General features: G+C 40.5%; 2 protein-coding genes across 2 annotated transcripts; both read left to right on the top strand.

Annotated features, from left to right (window-relative positions):
* Positions 1-3,069: 3,069 nt before the first annotated feature.
* On the top strand, positions 3,070-8,233 carry LOC128992482 (facilitated trehalose transporter Tret1-like). Its single transcript, XM_054416073.1, has 2 exons — positions 3,070-3,195; positions 6,690-8,233. Exons 1-2 carry the CDS (start codon positions 3,135-3,137, stop codon positions 8,030-8,032), a joined length of 1,404 nt encoding a protein of 467 aa, XP_054272048.1. The 5' UTR covers positions 3,070-3,134; the 3' UTR covers positions 8,033-8,233.
* A 499-nt stretch (positions 8,234-8,732) lies between these two features.
* On the top strand, positions 8,733-13,104 carry LOC128991791 (facilitated trehalose transporter Tret1-like). Its single transcript, XM_054414979.1, has 2 exons — positions 8,733-8,820; positions 11,762-13,104. The coding sequence occupies exons 1-2, from the start codon at positions 8,760-8,762 to the stop codon at positions 13,102-13,104; spliced, it is 1,404 nt and encodes a 467-aa protein (XP_054270954.1). The 5' UTR covers positions 8,733-8,759.
* The last annotated feature ends 3,006 nt before the right edge of the window (positions 13,105-16,110 follow it).

Genomic DNA, 16,110 nt, shown 5'->3' with positions numbered 1-16,110 from the left:
ACTCTTATGAGTATTCTTGAACAATCGCATAAAAATAACCTGACAAGTACATGAAACACGGAACTTGTTTACTTGAAGTAAGTCATGGTACTTGACATTAGCTCGAGTGTTTGTTCTGTATCTAGTGTTTTTGTCAGTATATCTAATTCAATTATCTAGAGAAATATTCTTTTACTAATCCCTTTCCCGAAAACATTAGATTATGTAAAATACAATGCTGTAATTGGAATGGTTTAAACTCATAGTGGATAGCAAAGATTTTGATCGATTTTGGCAATGGCACTAAGGTATGCTTTAGCGTGAAGGCTAGAAATCGTTGAAATATAACTTGTTGAATCCATACCTTTAATCTCTAAACCTCTAAATAGTCGCAGTTCCTAGGTTCACAGCTCTGGACTTGTGGGCTTGTGACTATAGACATGCGGTGCATAAAATGGAAAAGTCACTATCAGTCTCAAAGCTACCGCACTGTTGCCGTTTTATAAGTTGGCATTAAGCGTTGGTTATAAGTTGTAAGATTCAAGTCCGTGCATTCCGTGTCCTCAACAACTGTCGTCTTTGCGGTTCCATTTCAATCATGCCCAGACTGTACTCATCTGCAGACCGTGCAGTCATAACCTCTACGCTCATCCATTCCTCTTGACAGCCCTCGAACCAAAAGTTTCAAGTCTAGAACCCCATCATCACCATAGGACATCAACAAGATTATGCTGCTCACTTTGTACTACAATTTATAGATTCTTTAACTACTTCAACCTAAACGTCCTAAATTACCACGACCGTGTCCACGGCTCAGAGATGCTGGTAATTGGCAACAGGTGTCCCAGTGTTACTTTACCAACCATCGAACCACCAAACAAAAAGCCTCGTAACAATTACCAACCTGACACACCAACGAACAAACAGCCTAAAAATAACATAAACCCAAACAAAATCTATAAAACTTCACTAGACATACCTCAAACCCACATGTAACCAAATAATCTTACCCTTATCAAAAGCGGCAACTCCATTTTGATTCTCTCAGTCTCTGATTGGTCCTGATGGCCGGTGTGACTGGTCGAAATCGGTCGCCAATATCTTACATTTTTTACTTTCTTAAGTATGTAGAAACTGTATAGTCTAAGTGTAGGTCTAGATGCCAGGATCGTATTTAGAATCTATGAGGCCCTCCGTGGGCTCATTGGTGGTACTTCTCCCCCGTTCACGCCAACATAGTGATTTTCAAGTGCGGAATCATCGCAGACACTTATGGCAATCACAAAAATAAATACTCAGCTCAAAAATTTAAACCCCTGACACATTGTGATACAAATGTGTTAAGAGAAAACAATTCTGATGAGGCCAAAAGTAATGGACGACTGGACAAGCCAGCCTCTTTGGGTTGTACCCAAAGTGAGAGTATCCAGTGACATTCCCTCCATTCAGGGTGGTGGGGTGTTCAGCTCTGCTAGTGTTGATTAAGTTCATAGATCTTTCACCTGCCTGTAGCTTGTGGTTGTGACTGAGTCCTACCTGTTGTGTACGACTGACATTTTGTGAGGCATATCCTCGACTTTGGAAGTAGCCTCGTCCTGGGAGGTGAAATACCTAGCCCCCAGAGGGGAGGTAAATGCTCGGTGTTGGAATCGGCATTTTCAAGTAGGCCACAGACATGGACGACTGGGCATTGGGTCCCAGTGACATTCCTTTATCCAGGATGGAGGGGTGTTTAGCTCTAGGAGAGATGGAAGTGCATCATATTCTCTAACCTACCTGTGTCTGTGGTTCTTTGGGCTTCGGCCTGCTTGTTGTGTGCGACCAGCATTCAGTGGGCAAATCCTCGACTTTGGAAGTAACCTTTCCTGGAGGTGAAAACGGGCAAGTACCCGTAGCTCACGGGGACACTCAAGGGCAACGTAACTTTCCGCAGTGTGAGGGCAACGGTTTGTAGGCACTTATGCAAACCAATCCCTGTCTCTGAGCACGGACGGTATGGTTATCTTGAGTGTGGGGGGTTCTTCCCGGAACCTCAATTGAGTCAAGGGTGTCGCCACCTCTGGTGGATAGGTTCATCCGGGTGGGTCCCACTTCTATACCTGCCTCCTTTTGGGAAACCCTGATGGCCTGGCAGTGATGTTGGGTCTGACGGGCAAACGAAGTAGATCGGGTGCTGGGTCCGAGCCCGCCAGGGGTATCTGGGGATCTATCGCTCTGGTTATCTCTGGTTTTCCCAGCAATGGGTAAGGCCTCGATCGGGTAGTGGTGTAAATGGGAGGTTGGGGTTCCCCCCGTCAGCGTGCTGACGGTCCCCTTCCTCCTGGCCATTGATGGCGGGTTCTGCCTGTCAGGGATTAGATAGGTCCCGAGTGTTGCTTGCACTAAATGCGTCGGGGCGCTCTACCATGGACCTCTAGGTCCCGACCTAGTGGAACCCAGGTGGAGTGACGCTTAAACAAGCAGCCGGAATCCCTGGTTAGGATTGAGGGGCAACCCTCCTTCCGAAGGGTCTGCTTTGGCAGCCGGCGAGCCTGATGACCTTAAGTCATCCGCCCATGATGTGCTAAAGGTTGATGCGTAAGCTTCGGCCTACATCATGGGGCCCGGGTAAGTCTCACGATAGGTACCGGGTATGCAGTCAGGGGGCTTCGGCTCTCATAACAAATAATGTAATGTATGTGTAATGTAGGCCAAAAGTAATGCACCCATAAAGGCCGAGACATTAGGCAACCACCGTGTCCGCCAAAGGGAAATACGTCCCTAATATATATATATATATATCAATAAGTATTCTAACACTTACTTCATATGCTTAAAATTTACATCATTTTCGTAAAAGTTGTTCTATACTCTCATTATTCGGATGTCCCTTCCACCATCCATGCAATTCGGCAAGCTGTCCTTGCATTCCCCGTATGTAAAGAGACAATGGACTTTTTTCAAGTGTCAAGTGTAAAATAATCTCTAAGTTATCATACGATGTTATAAGCTCTCGCCGTAAGTGTGTGATATTCAGGTGGCATGATGTCTAGGATTTATATGATAGATCTTCGCTTATCTGACCTTGACACTATCAGTGGTCGACCCAAGTCTTAGGGTGTTGTGCGAGGTACACCACACTCTAGGAAGTTGATGTTGAAGAGTGTTGAGTGTAGATGGCTGTTAAGAGGATCGTCTCTAAAGGTCTTCTCAACCAGTACATCGCTGCTATTTCAGGTAAAACACACTATATAGAATTCTTGTTAATGACAGAAAAATGTAACAATAAATTTAGTGACTAAATATGAAGGTTTTAGGATGATGTAAAATTAAAAGAAAAGAGAAAACGAATGGTTTTGAGAAGTGCGTATCAAAAACAGTCATGTCTGCAAAATAATGTTCAAAATATGTACTAGGTCGCGTTCGCAGGGGCATCCACAAAATTGAGCGGAGTCATCAAGGGTTCATATTATATTGTTTTTGTCATACTGCAGTAAAAACAGTCGTTTTTAATGCATGCGTTGCGGGTCTAAAGTAGCATTTTTACTCTTTAGGGAGTAAAAATCGTTTTAGCCTCTATGGAGTAAAAATTAGCTGTTGTCAACTCAGTTGTAAATTTCTATTGTAAACGATTGCATGTATCGATTTGTGCTTCGTAATCATTTTAACCTACAATCTACAGTCTCTTCCAATAGCATTTTAGCATTGCAGATACATTAATCCATTCCTACACTCAACACTGCTCACCTTTACTACTTCCTTCACCATCCCCTACGTCGTGGACCTGTTTCCCTCTCTTCCCATAGCTTATTAGGATTGCAGATACGTTAATGTAATTGCCAAAGACAGTTCCCACACTCTGCACTGCAAGCCTTACTACTTCCTTCACCATTTCCTACGTCATAGACCTGTTTCCTTCCCTCTCATGGCATGACATTTAAGTATTAGCATTGACTATATATACCTACAGGTATATATAGGTAGGTATATATAGTCAATGGTATTAGATACATTTATCTAACTGCCCAAACGGTTCCCCCACTCTGCACTGCCATCCTTTACTACTTCCTTCACCACTTCCTACGTCGTGGGGCCTGTTTCCTTCCCTTCTCATAGCATTTTAGGATTGAAGATACATTAATCTAACTGTCACAGACGGTTCTCACACGATGCTCATACTTTACTACTTCCTAAGCCACTTCCTATGTTTTCATCACTTTCCATAGCATTTTAGTATTCTAGATACGTTAATCTAATTGCCACAAACATTGCCCACACTCCGCACTGCTAGCCTTTACTACTTCTTTCACCATTTTCTATGTCGTGGGCATGCTTCCTTCCCTTCTCATAGCATTTCAGCATTGCAGATACATTAATCTAACTGCTAAAACGGTTTCCAGTTCCCACACTCCACACTGCTCACCTTACTACTACTTTCACCTCTTCTTACGTTACGTACCTGTTTACCTCCCTTCCCTTAGCATTATTGGATTGCAAATACCATACTATATTGGTCATAAACAGATCCCACACTCCGGACAACTACTCGCCTTTCCTACGTCGCGGACCTGTTTTCCTCCCTTCCCATATCATTTTAGGATTGCAGATACCTTAATCAAATCGTCAAAAACAGTTCCCACAGTCCAGACTGTTTGCCTTTACTACTTCCTTCACCACTTAATACGTCATGGACCTGTTTCCCTCCTTTCCCATAGCATTTAAGGATTGCAGATACCTTAATCTAATCGTCATAAACAGTTCCCACACTCCGGATAGCTCGCCTAGACTACTTCCTTCACCACTTCCTACATCGCGGACCTGTTTTCCTCCCTTCCCATTGCATTTTAGGATTGCAAATACCTTAATGTATTGGTCATAAACAGATCCCACACTCCGGACAACTCGCCTTGACTACTTCCTTCACCACTTCCTACATCGTGGACCTGTTTTCCTCCCTTCCCATAGCATTTTAGGATTGTAGATCCCTTAATCTAATCGTCATAAACAGTTCCCACACTCCGGACAGCTCACCTTGACTACTTCCTTCACCACTTCCTATGTCGCGGACCTGTTTTCCTCCCTTCCCATATCATTTTAGGATTGCAGATACCTTAATATAATGGTCATAAACAGTTCCCACACTCCGGACAACTCGCCTTTACTACCTCCTTCACCACTTCCTACGTCATGGACATGTTTCCCTCCCTTTCCAATACATTTAAGGATTACAAATACCTTAATCTAATCGTCATAAACAGTTTCCGCACTCCGGACAGCTCGCCTTGACTACTTCCTTCACCACTTCCTACGTCACGGCCATGTTTTCCTTCCTTCCCCAGCATTTTAGGATTGCAGATTTCTTAATCAATTCCTCACAAACAGTTCCCACAGTCCGGACTGCTCGCCTTTACTACTTCCTTCACCACTTGCTATGTCACGGACCTGTTTCCCTCCCTTCCCATAGCATCATAGGATTGCAAATACCTTAATCTAAGGGTCATAAACAGATCCCATACCCCGAACAGCTCACCTTTACTACTTCCTTCACCAATTTCCACGTCGCGGACTTGTTTCCTTCCCTTTCCATAGCATTATTGGATTTTGGATTGCAAATACCTTAATGTATTGGTCATAAACAGATCCCACACTCCGGACAACTCGCCTTTACTACTTCCTTCACCTCTTCCTACGTCACGGACCCGTTTAGTACGTCTTCCCATAGAATTTTAGGAATGCAGATGCCTAAATCTAATCGTCATAAACAGCTTCCACACTCCAGACTGCTCACCTTTACTACTTTCTTCACCACTTCCTACGTCACGGAGCTCAAGCTAGTGTCGTCATTTGATTATATTTATGATACATACCGTTTCTGTTCTAATATCTGTGGAATAATGCTATCAGCTATTTCTTTATTTATCTACTGCATTCAAAAGTCAACAGCTGATCATATGGCTTAATGGCTTTGTTTATGTGTCAAATACTGCTTCCATAAGGATTACATTGAAACTTTGAGACCCAGTGGGGCGGATTCCTGAGATACTTTTTTAAAGCCATATTAACGTTCGAGATGTTGGCACTCACCGATGGTCTTTATCACCATGCAACATTTGAAAACGATTGATTCAGCCGTCTTGGAGGAGTTTGCGTATTACGAAATGCATATGAGTCGCCGTATAAGAGCTTCTCTCAATAACATTCGATTGAGAACCCAAACAATATGTATCTTGTTGTCAGTCATCACTAGCTCGATAATTTAGAAAAAAATGATCAGAAATAAAAAAACTCATGAAGTAATTAATTTAGGTACTAATTTCTGGATTTTACTATATTAGCAATTATTGTTCATTACTGACCAAACAGTTTGTCAATTCCTACAAGGAAATGTTGAAAGCCAAAATTAAGATTCGTTTAGTAAGAGGCGTTCTATATGAATATCGTTGTTTATAGTGGTGTGAAGTTTTATCGTTTACGTTGTAATCCCAAAATTATTATCCACTTGAATGCGTCAACAATCAAAATGGTTTGAGTTGGTTTGTCCTTCCACTTTATTAGGTGTATGATTAGGTTTATTCATAACTGATATTAATTGAAAACCCCCTCTTTACATAATGTTGGGCTATCGCAATATAACTACATGTTACTCTCTTCATTTTCTCACAATATTTTCAGATACATTTGAATCTAGACTCCAGTCTTATGTCCCTCTCTTATGTTACTCTGTGTTTCAGCATGCATGAGCGTGGTGGCCTCCGGTTCATGCTACGGCTGGATCACCCCCATCTTGACAGACTTGCTCAGTCCTGGCAGCGAGATAGACATCACTCCCACTCAGATGTCCTGGGTGGTCTCCATCATAGAACTAGGCAACTTCCTCAGTCCCCTGCCAGCGGGCATTGTCAGTGATAAAATTGGCCGGAAGCCTGTCATCCTCGCCACAGGACCTGTGTATATCCTGGGCTGGATCATCATCCTCTACTTCCCCACACCACTCATGCTGGGCATCGCTAGAACCATTCACGGACTGGGAATGGGCTTAGCGTTCACAGCAGCTCCTATCTACCTCGGCGAGATAGCCGGAGACAAGACCCGTGGAGTTATAACGAGTTTGTTCTTCAACTCATGGTGGGTTGGATTTTTGATCTCTTACTCCGTTGGACCCTTCATCAGCTACAGAGCGTTCACATGGTTCACACTAGCCGTCAACATTCCGTTCATCGTCATCTTCGCCTTCCAGCCAGAGACTCCGTATTACTACATGATGAAGGGGAATGTAGAAAAGGCGAGGAGTACTTTGATGTGGTTCAGAGACAAATCGGAAGAAGAAATAGATAAGGAGATGGCTCAGATGAAAATTAGCGTGGAAGAAAATCAGAAGAAAGCCAGTGTTAAGGACATAGTGGCGACTCCTATTGATCGCAAAGCGTTCTGTATGCTGCTTGTGTTGACGTGTGTGAGAATCACAAGTGGGACAGGAGCAGTCCTGGTTTATGCTACTCAGATATTTGACATGGTTCCGCACCTGACGATTTCATCAGATGTGATCACCATCGTGTTTGGGGTAGTGATGCTGATTGGAGGTATAGTCGGGTCCGTCACAACAGACACTTTGGGGAGAAGGCCTTTATTGTTAATCTCCTGCATCGGTTCTTTGATCTGCCAAGCGTTTACTGGTACATACTTCTTCTTGTTGTTTAAAACTACAGTTGTTGTCTCGAACTTCAGCTGGATCGCTCCCGTCAGTATCCTGATCTATTCGGGTCTCTGTACAGCTGGTATGTACCCTGTCTGTTCAGCCTACACATCGGAACTCTTCAGTTCTAACATGCGAGGTTTAGCCTCCAGCTTCGGATCTGTCAATGTTACGTTCTTCTCTTGGGTTAGTTTAGCTTTGTATTTGCCGTTTACACAATACATAGGTCTGTATGCCAACTTTTACTTCTACTCTATCGTATTGCTTTTTGGCTCTGTCTATTTCTATTTATTTGCCCCCGAAACGAAAGGAAAATCTTTTGTTCAAATTAGAAGAGAGATGAGCCAGAAAAGTTTGTCACATCTGGACGATGGTGTTTAAGTAGGCCTTATTTCACATTGACGAACTAATTCTAATGTTTGCTAAAACATCCTTCAACAAATGTGTAAAATAGAGGACGTGATGACATAGACTAAATGTCAATAATGTGGTAGTATTATGACCCTTTGAACACTATAATATGCAATTCATTCTTTATAATTCAGTATTTTTATGTTTAGCTCTAAACTGTTTCAAAACTGTAAATAGGTATTACATCAAATGATTATTGTTTGTAAAAATTTACTTTAGTGTTATTTTTGTATCAAAATATACGAATTTGTTTTTACGTGGTTTTGCGTTATTTGGACATTTCGTATTTTTTCATTTCCTAAATATGTGTACCCTTTTACCAAAGTAAGAAATGACCATAACTAAAACGCTATGCATATTTTTCATTGGTCAAGTCCAGGAAACACTAGCTTACTACAGTAACAGTATCTTCAACTTTATGAGAATGAGAGTAAAACGGAATTTACTACAGTTTTGTATGTTAACAGACAATATACTTATGTTAAGTGTAAGAGCAAATCATCCCCAAATGATCATTCGAGGCTTAGCACTCGTGGGTGGCAACTATGATGTATTCAGTTGGCATTATGTATAGGATCTGCATTATTTCTTGGAATTATCTGACCTTGACGCTATCAGAGGACGACCAAATGCTAATGCATGTACGAGGAACACTAGCACACTCTAGGAAGTTGACGTTGAAGAGTGTTGAGTGTAGATGGCTGTTAAGAGGATCGTCTCTAAAGGTCTTCTCAACCAGTACATCGCTGCTATTTCAGGTAAAACACACAGTTTGGAATTCCTATTTCACGTGGATGGATTAATAAGTGCGTAATAATAAAAGTGAGCTGAATATAAACATTTGAAGGGGGTGAAAAATTAACTAAAAACCCCGCTTAACAGTTATAGTTGCAACTGTTTGTAGGCCTAGTAAAAATATTTTTTTAAGGTTCGACTAATTCTCTGTGTTATTTATCAAAATCTTATCAAATAAATCGATTGAAAAATTAATTTTAACCTCTTAATCTGAACTCAGATTAATGCACTCCTGGAGTACCCCAGGGTAGTGTCCTTGGCCCCTTGCTATTTGATATACAAACCAGACATCCCTATGGTCCCCAATGTCACAGTTGCTACATTTGCAGATGACGCTGCACTGTTGTCACTTCATGTTGACCCTCAAGTTTCTTTTTACTTATTGTTCTAAGAATTAAACACATTGTAAAATTAATTCAGATGTAAGGAAAGATATTTGAGTGCAATTATAAACAAATCTGCGTTGTTTGTTAGTGTTACTCACTATACTGGCTCGATTAATTGTTAAAAACTAATTATCAACAGTACCTGAAAACACATAATTAAATTCTATTAATTTACCGATGGTAACAGTTTAAATAAGTACTTTAGTTGATTTATGTCGAATTATTAACTTGTAACTTATTTAACTATTATTTGTGTTCCCGACAAAACAAAATGCGTTTAAAGTATGAACGGTAAATTTTAATCTAATACCCGTCCACAGCAAACATGCAGGTTAAGTGAATGTCCATTGTCCTAAATTGGATTTTCACTCAAATAATCCCTTTAATTTTTTTTTTTATACATTTATTTTAATGATTGGCTAAAGTTTGCTGCAACGGGGAAGGTTATAAATAGGGGGTTTATTGAAATGCCAATAGCTTAGTAGAAAAAAATTAAAGGCAAATACTTAGTAGGCCTAGAATATAAATGTGATCAAAGAAATACTGTAGTATATACTTCATCACTAGGGCCTAAAGTGACTCTTTTCGACCCAAGAAAATGAGTGAAGGTTGAAAAGTCACTTTTGCCTCTGTGATTAACTACTTTTTCCGTCATATTGCACCATTATTTACAATGCTACAAAACTAAAATAGTTTTCATTTAAAGAGAATTTCTACTTCAACAAATTCTTCCAACTCGTTTTCAATTTAATTTGCTACTGGAAACAAGCAGTTGTTTAGTAAGTGATTCAATCGGGTCGTCTATTTACGATTGTGTTTGTGTACATTATACTATCGATGTCGAAGTATTTACAATAATGAAATAATGAACTGCAAGCGATTAAGCAATCAATACATAATTTTGATACATGCAATCGATTGTTTTAAATCGATATTTACAACTGAGTTTACAACAATTACTCCCTAGAGCTAGAGAGTATAAATACTAAACCCGAAACGGCTGTTTTTGGCGCAGTATGACGAAATAGTTATTTGTGTAACTAGTGGGTAAAGTGGCACTTTGCTGCACACGAGAGCAATGTTTACGCACGAGCCGCAGGCGAGTGTGGAATGATCTCGAGTGCAGCAAAGGCCTTTTGCACTCGTATTACACATTATATTTTTCCCACGGTCACTATAAAGCATATAAATAATTATTAGTCTTTCAAACACTATACAACACGTTTTTAGGTTCAGCTGGCAACACAAATAGGTGCCCTAGAGAAAGTAGTACCCGGTCCGTATCACTCCGCCATTTTTCCTCGGCAAGAAAAGTGCTCCGCGTTTTGAGAATATAGTTCCGTATGTTTTTGTAATCTGAAGTGGTTTCCGCGCCAAAAAAAATGCTTTAAAGGTATTTTCTTGTTTATTAAGATCGTAGGAATGTTTTAAAAACGTTTAAAAGAAAAGTCCAGAAAGTTCAGAAATACCGAAACTATAAACACGTAAACACGAAATGGCAGGTTAAATCGTAGTTATAATAGTCAATCAGCTGCTCATAGTATTATTATCTTTAAGTGTTGCCAACCTGTTTCCAAGCGTACACGGATTACGTGCATAGTAGGACCACGCTGTTTTGTGTCGTTTCGTTGGAATCCTGATGTGCGGCAAAGTATAAACCGTACGACAAAGTATAAACCGTACGGCAAAGTATAAATATGCAGCAATTAGCAGCTTTCTGTACTATAAACAGTACAAGGAAGCCAACTTTGTCGGGTGACTGAAGGAAAAATACTTTTGAAAGCTTATTTAATGTATGAATTTGAACGGATGGCTTATTTGGCCTTTGGGGACATCAACAAGTAAAAGTAAACTGGCCCTGGGTCTAACTACGGGAGAACTACGGTAGCTTATTACCTAGGCCTAAATGGGAAATTACAAAAAAATAACAAAAAATAATGAAGTTACTTTTCATGGAGGGCTTTTTTAAAGAATGTCGTTGCTTATACTGCAAGTTGAAACATATGGTATTAAAATTACACTACACTCTAAAATCACGGTATGGTAAACAGTAGGGAACTAAAAATTGATTAGTGTATCCGAAACAATTCGAGATTTCATAATCTAATGTGATTGTGTCACAATTGTTCTTTATTAGCATTATATAAAGTATTAGCAATGGCGTCAGATCGGTTAGTCGTAAAGACAAACAACAAGGCGGCCAAACAATAGCTGTCATTATACAGCCGAGTGATGTGATATTTAATTGTTTACCTAGTAATCCCAGTGATTATCATCCACTTAATGTAATCAACAAACAAAACTGTTTAAGGTGGCACATTTATTTTCCATTGCTATAACTACGGATTCATCGTAACTACTCGTTAAAACACACTAATTTACAAACCGGTATCTAACTTAATAGAAGAGTTAAAAATATGGTGCTCTTCTACATTCTATATTTGTAATGTATCCTTTAAAATCCTTTAGCCACAAATGTAGAACCTAACTACTTATATCTCACTCGGGTGTGTTTCAGCATGCATGAGCGTGGTGGCTTCGGGATCAATGTACGGCTGGATCACCCCCATCTTGACAGACTTGCTCAGCCCCGGCAGCGAGATAGACATCACTCCCACTCAGATGTCCTGGGTGGTCTCCATCATAGAACTAGGCAACTTCCTCAGTCCCCTGCCAGCGGGCATTGTCAGTGATAAAATTGGCCGGAAGCCTGTCATCCTCGCCACAGGACCTGTGTATATCCTGGGCTGGATCATCATCCTCTACTTCCCCACACCACTCATGCTGGGCATCGCTAGAACCATTCACGGACTGGGAATGGGCTTAGCGTTCACAGCAGCTCCTATCTACCTCGGCGAGATAGCCGGAGACAAGACCCGTGGAGTTATAACGAGTTTGTTCTTCAACTCATGGTGGGTTGGATTTTTGATCTCTTACTCCGTTGGACCCTTCATCAGCTACAGAGCGTTCACATGGTTCACACTAGCCGTCAACATTCCGTTCATCGTCATCTTCGCCTTCCAGCCAGAGACTCCGTATTACTACATGATGAAGGGGAATGTAGAAAAGGCGAGGAGTACTTTGATGTGGTTCAGAGACAAATCGGAAGAAGAAATAGATAAGGAGATGGCTCAGATGAAAATTAGCGTGGAAGAAAATCAGAAGAAAGCCAGTGTTAAGGACATAGTGGCGACTCCTGTTGATCGAAAAGCGTTCTGCATGCTGCTTGTGCTGACGTGTGTGAGAATCACAAGTGGGACAGGAGCTATTATGGTTTATGCGACAAAGATATTTGACATGGTTCCGCACCTAACGATTCCATCAGATGTGATCACCATTGCGTTTGGGGTAGTGATGCTGATTGGAGGTATAGTCGGGTCCGTCACAACAGACACTTTGGGGAGAAGGCCTTTATTGTTAATCTCCTGCATCGGTTCTTTGATCTGTCAAGCGTTTACTGGTACATACTTCTTCTTGTTGTTTAAAACTACAGTTGTTGTTTCGAACTTTAGCTGGATCGCTCCCGTCAGTATCCTCATCTACTCGGGCCTCTGTACAGCTGGTATGTACCCTGTCTGTTCAGCCTACACATCGGAACTTTTCAGCTCTAACATGCGAGGTTTAGCCTCCAGCGTTGGAACTATCAATGTTACATTATTTTCTTGGGTTAGTTTAGCCTTGTATTTGCCACTTACAGAATATATAGGTTTGTATGCTAACTTTTATTTCTATTCTACCGTGTTGTTTTTCGGCTCCGTCTACTTTTACTTCTTTGCACCCGAAACGAACGGTAAATCTTTTGTTCAAATTAGAACAGAGATGAGCAAAAAAAGTTTGTTACAGTTTGACTATCATTTTTAAATGAAATGTTAATATTATTGAAATGTAATGCATGATTACAGTACTAAAAACATCTCCAAAATAATTTTAAGTCATTGATATGATGTAACATTATAAATTGGTATGTTTAGTTTATCTCTAAATAGTTTAAAAACTGTAAATGTATGTCTAATTCATTTTTGTTCAATTTTATTTTGGATAACTTTTGTATTAATACTTTTAACTGAAATGGCGACCATATGAAAATTAACTAGTTTTTACTCCATTTGGATTTTTTTACCCCCAAAATATATTATGTATACCATTTTCTAAAATAATAAATATGCGCTCAACAAAAACATCATTTATGCACAAACCTGGGATAAGTTTAGTCGAGTAATTAATAAGTTGACTACATTTACCTATTACTCGATATAGTGACAATTGAATAGTTGAATGAACTGCACTGTTTTAAAACAGCACAGGCAATCTGGGAACTATCAATGAATTCCATGTTTTGTAATCATTGGTAGTAAGCTGTTCCGCTGTCGCCTCTCGACGTAGAACAATATAATCTTATGATCGTGTCCAATATGATCTTGATATTCCCTCTTCGCTGTTGAATAGGAGGGGCAAATGAACTACTACTACTATAGGTAGTAGGAAGAGGTTCGCACTATAGGGTCACGGCCACGGCCACCTTTAACTCCAGGCATTCGAAGTGGCAACGTCACAAGTAGTGTTGTTACAGCTGTTTTGTTTGGAGGCCCTGAGCTCTGCCCCAGTGGGTTTTAAAAATACCATGTTATCATTATTTGTTTACATTATGACCAGCTGGATGGTTAAATTGCTGTTAACATTTAAAGTAGTAATTCAAAGAAACGGTTGCTACATACATTTAATGACTTGAATGAAATTAATAGATGAGTGAACGAAGTGAACGAATCTATGTATCGTGTATAGCGGAGTCGGAGAAAAGTTGTCCGCTTGTCTGTCTGTCTATCTGTGTGTGTGTTCGCACCAAAAACTCAAGAACCGTCGCACTTATAGCGTTCAAATTTTGCACAATTAATTATGACACCAGTGGGAAGACCTCATTAAAATTTTAGACGATTCCGCTCAGTAGTAATTATAAAACCCTTAAAAAACATTTTTGAATTTGTCCCATAAGAATAACATTAGGAGCTACCTTCTTCTTCTTTTTATTTGTTTACGTTTTGCGACCAACAATTTTGTTGTCTACTTAAGACAGAGAGAACGACATTTACTCTAAGCTCTTTCAATCATGGAGTAAACAGTTTGGCGTCTATGAATATATATCATCATAATTTCACAGGTAATTTCAATAACTAGGTAATTAATTTTTTTTTTTGTATAATTTCACAATATTAATCGGCAGTTATATACCGTTTATGTTCAGTATTAAAATTCACCTTTAAACTAAAAATATATATTGTATATATTTAGAACAAAGCAGCTTTTTACATTATTCAATTTAATGTTGGCATTGAATATTAAATATTCAAAGATGTTACTAAAGATGAATACTAAAATGCTATGCGACGGGGAGGGGGACAGGTCCACGAAGTAGAGAGTGGTAAAGGAAGCGGAAAGGTGAGCAGTGCGGAGTGTGGAAATACTTTGTGACTGTTAAATTAATATATCTGTAATACTTAAATGCTATGGAAAGAGAGGGAAACAGGTCCACGACGTAGGAAGTGGTGAAGGAAGTAGTCGAGGCGACCATTCCGGAGCGTGGGAACCCTTTGTGACAGTTAGAATAATGTATCTTCAAATCTAAAAATGCTATGGGAAGGGAGAGAAACAGGTCCACGACGTAGGAAGTGGTGAAGGAAGTAGTCAAGGCAAGCAGTCCGGAGTGTGGGAACCCGTTGTGACAGTTAGATTAATGGATCTGTAATAAAAAAAAATCGAAAGGAAGGGAGGGAAACAGGTCCACGACGTAGGAAGTGGTGAAGGAAGTAGTCAAGGCGAGCAGTCCGGAGTGTGGAAACCCTTTGTGACAGTTAGATTAATGTATCTGCAATAATAAAATGCTAAAGGAAGGGAGGGAAACAGGTCCACGACGTAGGAAGTGGTGAAGGAAGTAGTCGAGGCGACCATTCCGGAGCGTGGGAACCCTTTGTGACAGTTAGAATAATGTATCTTCAATTCTAAAAATGCTATGGGAAGGGAGAGAAACAGGTCCACGACGTAGGAAGTGGTGAAGGAAGTAGTCAAGGCAAGCAGTCCGGAGTGTGGGAACCCGTTGTGACAGTTAGATTAATGGATCTGTAATAAAAAAAATCGAAAGGAAGGGAGGGAAACAGGTCCACGACGTAGGAAGTGGTGAAGGAAGTAGTCAAGGCGAGCAGTCCGGAGTGTGGAAACCCTTTGTGACAGTTAGATTAATGTATCTGCAATAATAAAATGCTAAAGGAAGGGAGGGAAACAGGTCCACGACGTAGGAAGTGGTGAAGGAAGTAGTCAAGGCGAGCAGTCCGGAGGGTGGGAACCCGTTGTGACAGTTAGATTAATGGATCTGTAATTAAAAAATGCTAAAGGAAGGCAGGGAAATAGGTCCACGACGTAGGGAGTGGTGAAGGATGTAGTCAAACCGAGCAGTCCGGAGTGTGGAAACACTTTGTGACAGTTAGATTAATGTATCTGCAATAATAAAATGCTAAAGGAAGTGAGGGAAACAGGTCCACGACGTAGGAAGTGGTGAAGGAAGTAGTCAATGCGAGCAGTCCGGAGTGTGGGAACCCGTTGTAACAGTTAGATTAATGGATCTGTAATAAAAAAAATGGTAAAGGAAGGGAGGGAAACAGGTCCACGACGTAGGAAGTGGTGAAGGAAGTAGTCAATGCGAGCAGCCCGGAGTGTGGGAACCCTTTGTGACAGTTAGATTAATGTATCTGCAATAATAAAATGCTAAAGGAAGGGAGGGAAACAGGTCCACGACGTAGGAAGTGGTGAAGGAAGTAGTCAATGCGAGCAGTCCGGAGTGTGGGAACCCGTTGTAACAGTTAGATTAATGGATCTGTA

Source organism: Macrosteles quadrilineatus, unplaced genomic scaffold, assembly GCF_028750875.1.
Source record: "Macrosteles quadrilineatus isolate MER2022 unplaced genomic scaffold, UCM_ALF_1.0 Scaffold_4__1_contigs__length_99947679, whole genome shotgun sequence".
Classification (NCBI taxonomy): domain Eukaryota; kingdom Metazoa; phylum Arthropoda; class Insecta; order Hemiptera; family Cicadellidae; genus Macrosteles; species Macrosteles quadrilineatus.
Note: the sequence above shows the minus strand (reverse complement) of the source record. Positions and strands in the feature narration are given on the sequence as shown.